The 16,236-nt window shown below is 33.2% G+C and overlaps 2 protein-coding genes across 4 annotated transcripts in view; both read left to right on the forward strand.

Moving 5' to 3' along the window:
- numb (NUMB endocytic adaptor protein) overlaps positions 1 to 11,852 on the forward strand; it is a 68,989-nt gene extending 57,137 nt beyond the window's left edge. For 2 of the 3 annotated variants that reach the window (XM_018453951.1, XM_018453949.1), the window contains 9 exons: positions 2,678 to 2,842; positions 3,910 to 3,981; positions 4,427 to 4,645; positions 5,820 to 6,006; positions 6,838 to 7,095; positions 7,270 to 7,290; positions 7,679 to 7,861; positions 7,987 to 8,483; positions 8,943 to 11,852. In XM_018453951.1, coding sequence (XP_018309453.1) covers positions 2,705 to 2,842; positions 3,910 to 3,981; positions 4,427 to 4,645; positions 5,820 to 6,006; positions 6,838 to 7,095; positions 7,270 to 7,290; positions 7,679 to 7,861; positions 7,987 to 8,483; positions 8,943 to 9,242 — 1,875 coding nt within the window. In that variant the 5' untranslated portion in view covers positions 2,678 to 2,704 and the 3' untranslated portion in view covers positions 9,243 to 11,852. The remainder of the gene's footprint in view (positions 1 to 2,677; positions 2,843 to 3,909; positions 3,982 to 4,426; positions 4,646 to 5,819; positions 6,007 to 6,837; positions 7,096 to 7,269; positions 7,291 to 7,678; positions 7,862 to 7,986; positions 8,484 to 8,942) is intronic. The other variant, XM_018453950.1, reaches the window with a different exon arrangement.
- Positions 11,853 to 14,773: 2,921 nt separating this feature from the next.
- On the forward strand, positions 14,774 to 15,478 carry LOC108726408 (keratin-associated protein 4-11). The gene is made up of 2 exons (XM_018453952.1): positions 14,774 to 14,908; positions 15,212 to 15,478. Exons 1-2 carry the CDS (start codon positions 14,807 to 14,809, stop codon positions 15,434 to 15,436), a joined length of 327 nt encoding a protein of 108 aa, XP_018309454.1. The 5' UTR covers positions 14,774 to 14,806; the 3' UTR covers positions 15,437 to 15,478.
- The last annotated feature ends 758 nt before the right edge of the window (positions 15,479 to 16,236 follow it).

The following is a 16,236-nucleotide window of genomic DNA, read 5'->3' on the forward strand; positions in this document are numbered from 1 at the left end:
ACGTGCCCTCATATATTTCGAGGGTGAGATAAGACAACGGTTTTTCTAATCTATCATCGAAGCTATAATATACGTAAGATTTTAGAAATTTTTCAAAAATTTATCTCACATAATATAATGTGAAATAATAAATTTGACATATGCAAGATTTGTATAATATTCTATACCGATACGTATATATTCAATAACGATTTTAAGTTTGTTGACTTAAGTGCTTCTTGATTTTTTGCGATTATATTCAAATAGGATCATAACGCGAAGATTAGTATGTTATGTATAATCTATGTGCGCTTGTACAAGTATGAGTTTATTACTCGTGTTTAGTCTCACGATTTCGAATTATTAACTCGGTTCGCGAACTAATTCGATAAAGTCCTAATTACGTTTTGATGAATAACACCCGCCTAACTGCACTGGATAAATATCTAGACATCCATCACAAACTTAGAATACATATGCATGTCATCTAATATGATGTCATTCGTGGAATTCTATCTGTATAACCAGTTGTGCGAAATACGTGCGAGTGATATCACAAATGCAGAGTACGCTGGAGAATTTTGTATTAACATATTATTTATATAACAGATATATTTCTTTTTAATTTTAAATTCTTTGAAAAGAATAGATATTTTATATTTAGATATTTTCTCTTATTGACACACACACACACACACACACACACACACACACACACACACACACACTTCATAAAATAACTAAATAACATTCTCAATATTGTATACTTAATATTTAAGATGCAAAAATTTAAAATTTTGAAAAGTAGTTATTTAAACTTTGTTTCTGTGTCTAAAATGTATTTTAATATATATCTATTTTGAGAATTTATAAAAAAATTTAATGTTAAAATTGAATAATTGCGACAAATAAAAATTTTATTCAGTTTTTACTAATGAAAATTAACTTTAAAAATTGTAAAGACATTTAATCCTGAGAGAAAATGAATAGTATTAATATATTCTGCATACTGTAGTAAATACCTATTACTGCGCAGTGTATCTTCCTCAAGCAGATAATTAAGCCAATCATTAATCATCTTCTGTCTATGAACTCTCTAGAACAGAAACTCGCGCAAATGCATACACGTATGTGTTAATTTGATATAGTACAGCCATATTTTACGGAAATATGTAAGTACATTGTGTTTTCGAAGAAAAAAAGGGAAAAAGAGATAGTCAAATTATTGAGATGATTTTTAAAAATTCGATCAGAAAAATTGGAAGATGAGTATCACATTGTGTGGTATTAATGTTAACAGGACACGAGTTTTTAATCGATTATTTTAACCATTATTTATTTTTTAATAATATGAAAGTCTGGGTAGTCATGAGGCCTGTTCTTTTTGGCTGAACTTTTACACCACAGTTCATCTTTTTTCCTCTTCTTTCCTCCTGGAGAGGAAAGGAAGAAAGATGAACTGGTGCAAAAGTTCAGCAAAAAAGAATAGGCCTATGATATTTCTGATCAGGTGACATGACACTGTTCAATTAACCTTCAAAGTTAGATAGAGAAACGATAAACATGACAGAGGGAGATGTCGATGACGAAGGGAAAAAACAGAGCATGAACGAGAAAGGTCTTAACGTGTCTCCGTTCGCAATCCGTCGACTAGCTCTTAGGGGTGCCGCCAATTCGAAGGGTAGATCCGCGGTCGGTGTTAGGGGAGACTCGATATAAAGGAGGGTTCCGATATAAAGGATTCTTTGGGAACGGGTCTCAAGATTCGATCACAGGGCTTTGTCAAGTTGGCGATTCGGCGCAACGGTTGCCAGACAGTGGCCGTTTTGGACATTTTCTCAAGCTCCACTCTTAACGATTCATTGGGTGGATCCTGGACGCATCCCTTGAGAATTTGCTCGCGGCTTTACCTTGACTGATTACATTGTCGATGTTGAATTTTATCAAAAGATAATTTCGACTGACATTGTTCCTTGTGGGCACCGTGTTTACTGTTTTGATTCAATTTCGAGATTTCCCTGCTGACTTGATTTCCCTACTGACCTTTGTTAATTATTTACAATTTTGACAATATATGAGCAGGTGATATGTAGGTAATCTCAGCAGCATTATTAACATCTGTATCCAAATTAAAACTTATTTAAATTTCTTTTGATGCGATATCGTAATATGCTTACTTAACTTTTTTAAAAAGACATTTTTACATAACTGTATTTATCACACAACTTAAAACTGATGCAAAATTTAAATTGACAAAATATATTTTGTCAATTTTTTTGATAAACGGTTAGGTATATATTAAAATATTTATGAGGCTAAATTATTATGTACATGTACATTTAAATCTATAATGTATTTTTTAATATTTGTACAAAAATAACATAGAGTTAGATAAATGCGTAAATGTACATTTTCTATATGATACTACATATTAGTTCTTATTTTTATTTTTATAATAAAATATTATTAATATTTTATATTAAGTTAATATCTTGTTTATATCTCTGTATACAAATATTAGATTTTGTGCGAGCGAACAGTTTTTATAACATACAAAAATTAGCATCTGACAACTCTGTATTTATTTGTCATGGACAGTTCACTTTTCGTCATATCCAAGAAAAAGCTCTTTATTGCCGTTTGACTTATTGCTCAAATTGTAGGAAATAAAACGTGTTTTTATGTTTCGCTATTACAGAAGCGCGAGAGGTCGCCGGGAAAAAGAATGGATCGACTTCGACGAAGCTTCCGAGATAGCTTCCGGCGGCGGAAAGACCCTCATGTGCCCGAGTCTAGTAAACCTCACCAATGGCAAGCGGATGAAAGTGCAGTGCGTTCAGCTACATGCGCTTTTCATGTTAAGGTAAAAATCAATAACGACATTGAGTGTGTATATCAATTATAGTGACTATCTTTGATCAGTATCAGAATTATTGATAATTTATTGAAAAGATTATTAAGATCGATTAAGAATTAATTGGCGTTATTTAGTCAGAATTATGGCTGACATTATTTTAGTTATTTAATATTAGAAGAAGGTCACCGATACCGACATACCACTTTTCTCATTTTTAGACAATATTTCTTAAACAAAAGGTAAAAATACAACTTCGAAAACATAAATATAAACTAAAAATCTTCTATCAGATAGTATAAGCAGTTTTTATAATACTGTTTGCAATTTTGCAATAATTAAGTTTTTCGTAAGTTATGCAAAAATGAACGTCTGACAAAATGGGCTCCAAAACTGATATAGTAGGCAATAATGCCAACATTCCTATTCTGTAAATAAAGATATATCCTATTTTGCAAAGAAAACTAATTTATGAAACTATAAACATTTAAAATATACATAATATTATCAATAATACAGTCACTATTATTTTAATTACGCAATTCGCAAAACAACACCGTAAGAATTTTCTTCTCGGATTCATAGAATTTGTTTTTAGCTGATTTGGTATAGAAATAAGCCACAAATATATGAATTATAAGTTTGTACTTCTTTAATTAACTAAACAGATCACGTTTTTATTAGTATTAATAAGGTGTAAAGGTTAGTTTCTAAGAAATAAGGGGATGTCGCTTAAGGAGACCTATGTCAGTATCGGTGACCTTTCTCTATTCTCTGCTTTAGAGATACTATATATGTATATATAAATCTTTAATTAATTAATTCTTAGATTAATATTATCAGAAATTATAATTTACATAGAATTACTTATAATTGTTTAAAATAATTAAATTTATTTATTAATTCAGTTTTTTTTTCAAGAATGTATAATTATATAGTAATTCTTTATAGTTTATATTAATTTGCTACGTTAATATTAAACATTAATTTTTCTAAATAAAGAACCTATAAAGTCTACTTTAATCTTAAAAATATTCTATTTTAATAGATAAATAATTTAATCGATTTTTTGATTGTATCTAGGATGTGTAGAAGTCTTTGAATCAAGGGGTATGCAAGTTTGCGAGGAGGCCCTTAAAGTTCTTCGTGTAAGTATTTTATATAAAATTATTTTATATAAAATAATTCTTTATATAAAATAATGAAATTAATACGACTTGTTTGCGGATCAGTTGAAAGCATTAACTTTTACATATAATTAACCATCTACGTCACATGGTCATTGGTCACATATTTTGTTCATTCAGTTAATTTTCTTATGTATATAAGAATAAATATAATTTCTGAAAGTAACTGGACCATTCTTTCGTAAGATACTTTTCATTTCCAATATTCAAGAAGCTCCGTAGAAAGTTTTATAAGCCTTGCGAAAGTCAAGCACGTCACATTCTCCGAGTCTTTCGCCTCGACTATATTTAGCACGACTTACATATAAAGACTCGACATTGACACCAAAGCGACCTGAAAATAAATCGGTGTAAAGGTCAAAAGGCAACTTCGGACGACCGAGTTAATTCGTGACTGAATTTTTAGAATTCGAGAAGAAGACCAGTACGAGCAGTACTTCACGTATCCGGTGACGGATTGCGTGTTGTCGAGGACGAAACGAAAGGGTTGATTGTCGATCAGACAATCGAAAAGGTGTCGTTCTGTGCGCCGGATAGGAATCACGAGAAGGGATTTAGTTACATTTGCAGGGATGGCACGACGAGGCGGTGGATGTGTCACGGATTTTTAGCATTAAAGGAATCGGTAAGTCAGATACCATTTCATTCCATTCGAATAGAAAATTATCCCCAATATACAAGGGATGCTGTATACTCTGTCGATAAAGGGTGTTCATTGACTCGAATTGCGAATATATGCAGCATCAAACGGTACGGTAGTGATAACATAATATATGTTAACATAATATATAATAACCTAATATTCAATATATGCATGTAAGCTAAATATGAGATATATATTTTTATTTTAATGTGTCCCTAATTGCTGATAGATTTATTGATAATTACTATTTTGTGTAATTGGAAGTTTTTGTAAAAATTTTAAAGTATGTTCTATTTTTACATATTGCCATTAAGATTTGCATATATTTTCCTGTTTACAATATAATATGTATATTTTTAGTCATGTTTTGCTTAAAAAATATAAATAACATATTAGTTTTTAAAGGACTTTTACATGAATAATGAGAGAATTTTTCCCATGCTTTATAATTGCGAATGTAAACAGCATCAGATAGTATTTGGTAATAACAACATAAGAATCTAATATGTAATTAAATCTTAATGCGTTCATAATTACTAATAGATCGATTAAGAATACATTAATGTGATATTCTGTGTAATTGGAAATTTTGTAAAATTGTAATGCGTCCTATCAACCAAGTTTATCAAAAACAAATTTAATTAAATGCTTGCTATAAATATCCACAAAAAAGCATCAAATTTAATGTAAATTTTATTATATTTAATAATGTCAGCAAATTAATAGCAGATATACAATCTGGTGATGTAATATGAGAACATATTAATGGCAAATCATGTAAAGCTTATTGACAACCTGACAGCAAATTGACGATTAGAACCGACCAAAACCAAAGTTTTGTTCGATTGTTATTGTCAATTTACTGTCTGGTTAATACGCAGGCTTTGCTAGCAAAATACGAACTTATTGCTGGCACCAAACTTGTTATCAACTTTACTTAATGTCAACTCGGCAATGATTTATTATTAATTTATTTATTAGGATGTCATATATTGCTATTGAAATTTACATTTCTTTCTGTTTACGATATAACGTGCATATTTTTAATCTTAGTTCACTTTATTTTAAAAATATAAATAGCATAATTAGTTTTTAAAAGATTCTCACATGAGGATAATGAGGGCATTTCTTAATGGACTTATTCTTTATCATTAAGGGAGAAAGATTGAGTCATGCAGTAGGCTGCGCCTTTGCTGCATGCCTGGAGAGGAAGCAACGACGAGACAAAGAATGCGGAGTTACAATGACTTTCGATTCGAAGACTTCCATCTTTACGAGAAGTGGCAGTTTTAGGCAACCGAATCTCGCGGAGCGGTTACAAGAAGCGCGTGATCGTGCAGCAGGTGGGTTATATAAATTTCTAAAAGTTACCTGTTGTGTTGGCTGCTTTATGCATAAAGTTATAGTTACAGACAAATTAAAAAAAAGAAAAGTTTAAATCTATAGGCCTTCTTCTTCTTTGATGAGCAATGGTTTTATAACTCAACGGTCTTAGGATGTGTTTTGAATTACGCACAAAGAGCATGATGCATCATCTGTCCTCGTTGTTCATCGAAGAATAAAGAAGAAAAAATGATACTTTATACGCTTTATGCATAATTCGGAACGCATCCATAGTACCATGCATTCCAAAGCGATGAAGTATTGGATTTTTTGTAGGCATAAAGTTCAGTATTGTCTAAAACTAAGTTCGTGAGTTAAACGCTTTCTCCTATTCATCATCTCATTGAGCGAAAAACAGAGAGAAAACAATAAGACTAAACGCTAGAACTTTGTCCAGTGATTGGTTGCTCTAACGTTTACTTTTTTTCTACGTGTCTCGTTCGTGAGACGATGAAAAGGGAGGAGCGTTTACTCACGAAGTAAGTTTTGGTCTGATTTATTGGTGGTGAACAACTTTTTGAGAGGACGGTAATGACCCGTTTATATACGATTTGAATAATTGCCTGTACATAATTAATGTAATGTAGACTATTTCGGTTATTTAATAATATTAAAAAAATTTAAATTTGTCGGACAAATTAAAACTAAGTATATTTTCACTGTTTCAAATGTTTTAAATGTTTCGTTTTTAATATATCGTATTATCTGTTTATAGACCATAAAAAGTGTTGCTCATTAGCAATATATTTTTTTTTGTATTTCAATATTTATGTAAAATATTTATGTTTTAGAAATTCCTCCGGTTAGGCAAGTGTACAATCCTTTTGCAATTGAGAGGCCGCACGCTACTCTATCTATGCTGGAGCGGCAAGGTTCCTTCCGAGGTTTTTCACAGCTAAGTCAAGCGTCCCCATTTAAAAGGCAACTCAGTCTACGAGTCAACGATCTTCCTAGTACTCTTGAACGCACACGTAGTCACAGTCTTGAGCCAACGGATTTGGCGCGAATGCCTTCAGCTCATTCGCATATTATACCTTCGAAGCCCCCAGGTGAGCGTTCATGTCACTGAAACGTCTCCATTTTATTTACAATCTTATTAAATTAAGCTTTAATGAGTGAGAGAATACGCTACAACATATGATATGTACGGACAAGTACGCTGTGCTACTAATTTAAATCAATCTGATCAATAAATAACAATATACTTCTTTGTCTTACAACAGAATTCGAAGGATATGACGAAGGTCATTACTCCTTATTCTGTTCTTTATTGTTACTTGCTCGTCAATGTACCCTTGAACATGCTCGTTTTCCATGCACACGGTTCACCGTATAATTAAATTAACAGACATAAACTGGTATCACGACACTATACGAGCGTGTAGCTAGAACCCTTGTAATTTTAATTCGCCTTTCGTGTATTTATTTTGTTTATGCTTGAAATAATATTCAACTTACATCGTATGTTCATCGTTCTATATACTCTCACTTTATACTATATAACCCAACATACATACATTTAGGCGTCCTGTAGCATGCCTCTTGTAGAATGCGTCCTAGCACCCATGTTGTCACAAAATTTGAGATGCGCTAAATATATTGATAAACGTGATATTTTCTGTTTATTCGCAGTGAGTCCAATACCAGAAATATTTCCCGGTGATCACGACAGCGTTTCCGCGATGTGTCAGCAGCTTTCTCAAGGACTTTCTCTGCTTTCGAGCAGCGATGACTTCGGACCATTGCCGTCCCAATCTGCCGCGAGCACCGTAGCTAAACAGCTTTTCACCAGTACCACTACTAACTCTCCTCCAGGTATGACTTTTCAACAAAATTGTGAGAGTTACTTATTTCATTTTCTATCTCAATAATCTCATGCAACGTTTTCAAGAGATCATACGCATTGTAATTTTTATAAATAAATTATCATCCTCTTTTAGTAACGAGTAGTAATTCGTTGGATGAGATGAAACTGCAGAATGGTCCCAACATCAATAACAACGATAACAACGACAAGAACGAAGAGCTCAGTAATCTGAATCATGTCGCGCCCAGTTGGCATGAATCCGCATCCCCCGTTCTCGCGTCGAATCACAGGCTCACGCCTATCCTTAAGGCGAGCAACTTGAGTCCCGTTCTTCAAAGGACGAACGCGCCCACTCCAGTCGTTATGAGCACACCGGCACCTGTTTCCTCTAGTGTAGGTGCCTTCGGCACGCCGCCATCGGCAGCAAGTCCTGCTTTCAGCACGGCTTCTACGTCCTCTTTAGGAAATACGTCTACGCCGGCCGTGAACAGATCGCCGATTCCAATAAATTCCGTGATGACGCCAAAAACAAGTTCTCCTAGTACCAGCGTAGCATCCGTTTCCCCAGTGGCACCACTCTCGACTGATGTTTCTCAAGTCTCATCGGCAACCGGAATCCCGACGGCTTTAGTAAGTTAAACACTTATTATAATATACAATATAAATAAGTTTTTTATTTAAGCAAAACTTTTTAGTTGTGTTAAATTTATATTAGCAAGGTTAAGTATAAGAATTAAATGCTGTAATATATAAACATTTTTTACTTATACTTTTTTAAATTATTTATCAATTAATATTTTATATATAATATTTAAAATATACATTTAAAATTTCTTATTAAAATTATTTAATCTTTGAGTAATTTTTACAGAAAACTTTAAACAAACAGTTTCTCTTTGAGAACATGTTTACGCTTTGGAAGCTTTCTGGATATTTAATGCATTGGATTTTACTTTTTTAGAGCTTCTTATTTCATTCTTTACTGTAGTTAATATAAAAATTAGCTTCTTAGCCGTTTATTATATTATACCTAACATAAATTTCAACGTTGACTCAAGGCATCCTTTCACGAGTTTCTCCATTAAACAGGTGCAACCGCTTTCCACGGCAGCTGGTTTACCGAAACCAGAACAATGGTTGGGTAGTATAACTGGCTCTGTACCGTCACCGGCGCCACAGCAAGTAACTGTTAGTCCTCGGCGAGCACCACCTCTTCATACGAGGGCACATTCGCTTGGCTCGGCTGCAATGAGCCTGACTTCCAGAGGACCTTCTGATCCCTTCGACGTCGAATGGGCAGAAATAGCTTCCAGAAATATGCAGCAATCGACCACGACGAATCCCTTTATTATGCCGAACGCGACCCAGGCGTTCCAAGTGCAGTTGTAGCGTCAGGAGTTTATCAATAGCGTCGCCAAGTATTTCCACTCAAGCACATAGCGGCTACACGCCCACCCGCGCTCCGACCTTGCACACGATCGAAAGTACTACACATGAGCCGCGTATCCTCGACTTCATTAGTTGATTACAAACGTCAAGTTTCCGAATGGATAGTAACGGTATGCAAAGTGTCATTAAAAGTTCTCGAACTGATACCGCACAAGGCGGAAACCAGCAACAAGAATGTTTCAGAACGTGGAAACAAATCTTATGAATCAATATGCCAATAGTATGATGTTGCAATTATTGAGCGTTACACTGTTCGCCCTTTTGTTCGACAATCTAAATATCTATCCGCAATTGTGGTGATAAATGGAAAATTGAAGTAACGCATGCAAATTTTATGTAAAGTTAAAATTGTTAAATTCTCTTCCAAAAGTTTTTTGAGAACAACCACTAGAAAAAAATGTAAATTTGTAGTGTTATGGACATTTTAAACGCGAACAAAAATTGCTTGAGGCAAGGAACGTTTGAGATGTTTAATTGAAATAATGTAAGTGGAAGTTTTCCATGAGACTAAAAATATCTGTAAAAATCATCTAAATACTTTCACAAGTCTTTAGAAAAAAACAAGGCACTCTACTCAAGAAAAAAAATTTGTGAGTAGTATGGACAACTCCTAAAAATGTTTAAAAAATCACGGTCAAGTTATTGTCCTCTTGCAATCTTCACGAATGAATAGATTAATTTGGCGATCGAATGGTTTGATAAAATATTTGACGACTTTGGAGATGTTTTCGCGCAACACTTGGTGCATACACTTTGCTCCAATTTTGTGTCTCTTTCACACAGAATCTATAGATTCATGAACAAAAGCACGAGCAATACTATATACAATAATTATAACATTATACTACATGGCATATTGACTTATAAGATCTGCGATCTCTATTCCATCTCTGTACCGATAATTTTTATCTTGCAGCATTACATTGGTTTAGGAACTTTTTGATTGCACCTCAGTATAAGTTTACCGTGAGACCCATCAAGAAACTGGGCCGAAGGAGCGCGAAGATTTTTCTTGTCAAATTGGCGCTTAGTAGCAACGACGATAGGAGCGAACTGAACCAGCACAAAATATCAGCGTAAAATATACTTAATAGATAGATAAGTATATACGCGCACAGCCTTAACGACCTCAGTAAGAATAAAAATAAAACACGCATATACGCATAAGCAGACGCCCGGGTGACGTGACACGGGACACAAAGTTTCACGCACCAATAATAACAGGCTACATCTCGTTAGCCGATTAAGTAGAAGCAATAGATGTCGCGAAGTACGCGTATAAGCGGAATTCCCGACAGTACGGATAATATCTTACACTTAAATGTCTATCACGCGATAATATAATTGGATATTCTAATTATCTTGAGTAGAGTTAGGCTCAAACTGAGCGATTATCGTCGTTCTGCATGAAAAACGAAATTGTATGCACTCAAGATTACGCTGCACTCTTACTGTTATTTTTTTCAAAAAACAGAAAAGAAAAGTATATAGGATAGTTGTCACTTCGTGATCGAATCGTGACCTGAATCACGAAGTGAGGTGACCGTACCTTCCACAGGAAAGGGACTTGCATTTCCGGCAAGCTCACCCGGCTCAAACGGATAGATACGATTCTACCGAACGTAGGGTATGCAGTAGGGGTTAACATCCACGAGGAGACTGTGATATTGATGTGAAGTGGCTAGTACTTAAACGAACAGGGTCAAACGGATTACGAAGTATCGTGAGGAACTTGCTCAAGGTCGCACCGTGTGGTAGCACAGAATGAGTAATCGTGAGTTCGGGTACCACAGACTCTATCGTCCCGTATTAGCCGGTAAAAAAAACACCCCATAAATTACTTAAGATTAGCTGTTAAAGACTAGCAGAGATATGTCTTACACTATCGTTGTCTATTATACATACGATCGTGTCGCATTTATCATGAGGACCGAGGAGCGGGATGACGAAGCGTGTAGAAATTCTCGCACGAGGATAAAGCTTGCGGAATACAATTTTTCTCGAGAATTTAGACGGTGCTTCCGTTCTGTAATAATAATAGTTGCGAAAATCGCTTATTGAGCCGATCCTCGAGTGTGAGTTCATATCTACGATCTGATTATGCTCAGCTACGTACATCGTAGCGAGTAAAGGAGTTTCCTCAGTCTCGTGTATATAGTAATTGATAGTATCCCGTGAGATATCAGTATTGCGTCTCGCAGCTTTTTGTCTTTCAAGTTAATCGCTGCACTTTCGGTTTTTCGAAACGGATCGAGGGTAAACGTCGAGGAAGGCCAAGAGAGATATTACAAGAGGGATAACTGAGACGTGTATGTATGCATTGTATATAGATTAGTTATTTAAAATGTAACGCGACAGTGTAGGAGAGTGAAGAAGTTATAAAGAGCGTGTATCATTCATTAAGCCGGCGACTCAGCAATGAGACGAGAGAAATTCTTTCTCAAGTTCAATCGAAGCGAATAATCGAATTGTACCATATAATAGTATTTTATAATTTTATAAACGATATGGGGAGATAATGATGCTACGATTCTGCATCATGAAAGAGATCTGCAGCTTGTAAATTATAAATTAAATATAAATTGTAAATTATAAGTTATATGAATTATATGTTTGGTGATGGTCTCGAGTCTTGGATAATTTTTAAGAGTAGTAGATTGTCACGCGTAGTAATTTTAACAAATGAATACGTAAATATATGTAAATATTTCTGCAATACTACAAATTTATTTATGCAGCATCGTTTTGATCGCGCGATTTTTGATGTCGTTAACTCGCATCGAACGTAATTTATTTAGTCATGCTAAATATCGAAGCATATATTACTATTTTTCCACACAGATAAAGTGTTAAAGTATTATTGTTTCGATTGTAATTGACTAAATTGGATAATCGACTAAAAGAAATTATCATTGGCAATTGTAAATCGAACGATACGATTTCTACGATAAGAAAAATCGCCGTCGTCATTGCGAGTTGTTCGGCAAAAATGGACTTGGTTTTTCGAGCCACCTTCCGTCCGTCCCGAAAATCAAAAGGTAACAAGGAGGAACAAAGTTAAGCGAAGAGGAAGTTAAACGAATAATTGTAAAGCAGCACATAAGGAAGCGATCGCTTAGGTACTTATTGTGGTACTTATGAAAAATGTCGTTTAATCAATGTACTTAAATATTAACACACGTAGATCGTTGTTAGCGAGATCGTTGCTAATCGACGCACGTTGTCGATATCTTCTCCTTTATTCATCTTTGTAACTTTTATTGTTTTTTATTTTCTTCGGACTGAAATTTCTTCCGTTTCTCCAGTTGTTTCCCCGTACATTTCTCGAGGAAGTGTATGAGAAGAAAATGTGTACATATATATAATACAACATAACGATTCGTTGTAACATTATCACGTTTATGTACTTATTGTTTTCCTTTTACGTTTCTTAGTCGATGTACGCTAACTTACATGGTTTATTTGACTAGGATCGAGGAGGAGCGATAGCGGCGTCTTGGCTAGTCTCTTCATTTACGACGTCTATAATTTATTCGGAGGTTGAATTCTTTTTTGTAACTTTTTAATCGAAGCGATCAATGAGTTTCAATGTGTTAGACGTCTTTTTCTTTCCACTTCTGGGAAGCTAGGAGATCAGCCAAGACGCGTTCCGGTGTCTCGTTTGACTGAAGACGAGTGCATTTAGACAAGCGGACAACAGTGGCATACGTACACATATACATATACACATACACATACTTAGAGATGAGAGACGCCGGGACAAGGATATAGGCGAATAGATGCACCGCGTGCCAAATTCAAAAGTGCAACCGCGTTGCCTGCCAGCTGGATGGTACATCGCGCACGCTTACGTGGTTGTGTTGTACATAGTATCGCCGGTCGATTCCTGGATCAACATACGACTTAATGCGTGTATATTTCGTAAAGGTATCCTTGTTCATTTTACATTGTATCTGCCACTGTAAAAATACGGTTTATTATATAATATCTGTTGTGATTATGAACATGTCTTTTGTTTCCTTTTTTTCACAAAATACGCACTTTTCTAATGGGAAGTGTCAATTCCTCAACATACGTTTATCTTTGTATTGATTGAGACACAAGAGATGAAGAAGAGATGACTTTTTTCTTTTCAATTATGCAAGTATTAATATTTATTTAATGCTTTTCATGTTTAAGATATTTTTATTTTTTAATGCTGTCCCCTTAAAACATAAAAATTAAAAGATTACATTTTGTAAAATATATTTTGTTAAGCAATTGATAATATCACTTATTATTACTAATAGCATTTCAATTATAATACACTAAAATAATACACTAAAATACAGAGAATCAAACTAATATAGTCTATATATTTTAAGTATAGTTTTTAATAGATAATAATATATATAAGTCATATATGACAACATTTTTTTTATATTTAATTAAAGTTTTTTTCATGTTGAAAATAAATTATGGGATATTATTAATTTATCACATAATATGTAATCTCGCCAAATTCATGATAATGTAAAATCACAAACTGCAATATGAATTCACATTGACATCTGATATTTGTTCAATCAAAATTAATATCTGTTTCTTAAAAAATAATTAGAATGTGGAAAAGTGCAACATATTACGATTAAAATTAACATGTCGAGTCTCGAGGACGCCTTCGCAAAATTTCCATCTAGTGTTCCTTCGCGATGTTCTCCAAAATTACGCCGTAATGATTATGTATGCCCGAAATCTTTATTTGACGTATCACCGCGTCCCTATGGATCTGCCGTTCAATTCCAGCTTACATGTACTTGTGACAGGTATGTTACACAATATGATTCTTGTACATTTTACATTAAGCGAATAGATTGATAGCTGCATTAAATTTTCAACAATTTTACTATATACATTTAGATAATGTTTAAAAGTAGACTAAGGTTATGCAAAATAACATAAAATTGAAAGAATTTAAAATATGTATAACGATTTTCATATTTACTTATTCTTTATAGAATCTCTTATTCGCCCTGCTATTTTCCTGCTATTCCACGCTGTCGTTCTCCTGGAAAACCGTCAAAAAAAGTAATGTGCTGTTGTCTCAAGTGATTTGACTGTACTGGAAAACCGGTTTTAACATGTCAAAATAATCATACGTAATCATCAATTAATAATTATATCAGAGGTGAGAAATTATCTAGAAAAAATCGAAAGAAAGCATATAAAATATTTTAATGTAATTAATTTAAGATATAAAAAAAATTTAATTTAGAAAATTCTAAAAAGTTATTTTAAGATCTTAATCTACTTAAAAAATAAATTTCAGCACAGAGTATATTATGGAAAGGAATACATCGATTTTCTCAAACAAAAGATTGTTAATCGATTTGACAGAAATATTAGATATTTTATATTTAGAAATTTTGATAAAATGTAACGTCTAAATTTTTCAAGTAAAAAATAAGAATGTTTTATTTCACTGGTTACAAAGAGAAAAAACGACTAAATTTATTGCTTCCACCATGTATCATCGCAAACCATTTTATTGTACAAGCAATGGCTGTTTGTCCCCAGAACCAAGACTTTCTAAATATTGTCATTACCCACTTTCGTGTCCACCATTGGTAAAAATAATATAAATTTTTTAAGAATATTGTGAAATCGTGAATTTTACATAGTATATATAATTTATACAGTTCAAACAAGATTTAAGGACAAATATTAAATAAATAGAATTTAATTAATGTAGTGCAAGAAAAGTAAGATCAATGCAAATAACTATTATTTTACAATTTTTATGATATAATAGCAATACGATTTATCTTGCTTTTAATAAAATAAAAAAGGATGCATTATACACACAGATAGGTACACATAAAGAAATTATAATGGTATTCTTTACAATATCAGAATCTATTTTTATATAGATGTGTAGACCAAGACCAAAGTCGCTGCCATTACCACCTACTATATGTATCGCTGGACCTTGTCCACAACGATCAGCTTCAAGATTATATTGTCGTCCGTCAGCACCAAAAATATTGCCACCATCCTCCTGCGTTCGATTTTGCATTCGATACTCGAACGAAGGATCAAGTTGCTACCCTTGCTACTGGTCTAATTTACCAAAATGTCCTAGCAGTATCTGTTAGGATCATCTAACAGCATACTTGATAATACAGAACCGAGATATAAATGTTTTAAATTTAATTATTTCTGAAAATAAAACGAACTTATATAAATATAATTTAATATAGCAGTTTTTTTTTATTATTATGATTCCGGGTAGTGATTACGTAACTTTTTCCATGAAGCGGAAACATGAGAAATCAAAATTTTTATTATTGTACGTAATGGAAAAATTTTCCACTTTTCATATTTCTGCCTTAGAGAAAAAGTTATATGATCGTGTTACCATGATCATATTATAGTACATACAAACTATTAAATATTCTTAGAATAAAGAAATTTGTTATTCATTACCTGAGTTTATTTGCGATAAAAAGGCAATACAAAAACATAAAATGACATAATAATTTATAGAAAATGTAATATTTAATTTTGTGACGGTTCAGAGGTCAAAAATTATTGGAGTGCTCTTAATTTCAATAAAAAAAAGAACTATTCTAGCTATTCTATAATTCTAGTATTATTCTAGTTTAATTAAATTTTTTTGTTTCTTTGAAATCGAACTGAAAAGTTACATAAAATTAAAAAAAGCAAAACAAGCAATTAATCAAAATCCAAATAATTTAATTCAATCAATTTTTGTAATTCCATTATAATTGCAGTTAGTTACTGTTTAATTATATTTGTCGAAGTGACATCTTGTTGAAAACATCTTGTTGGTATAAATCATTTGACATAAATCATGAGTGCCGTTTAGTAAATTGCTTGACAAGAAATTCAAAATTAGTTAGCATGCCGTGCTAATGAGTTTTACAACTAATAC

This window comes from Mycetomoellerius zeteki, unplaced genomic scaffold (genome assembly GCF_001594055.1).
Source record: "Mycetomoellerius zeteki isolate Tzet28-1 unplaced genomic scaffold, Tzet1.0 scaffold415, whole genome shotgun sequence".
Lineage (NCBI taxonomy): Eukaryota > Metazoa > Arthropoda > Insecta > Hymenoptera > Formicidae > Mycetomoellerius > Mycetomoellerius zeteki.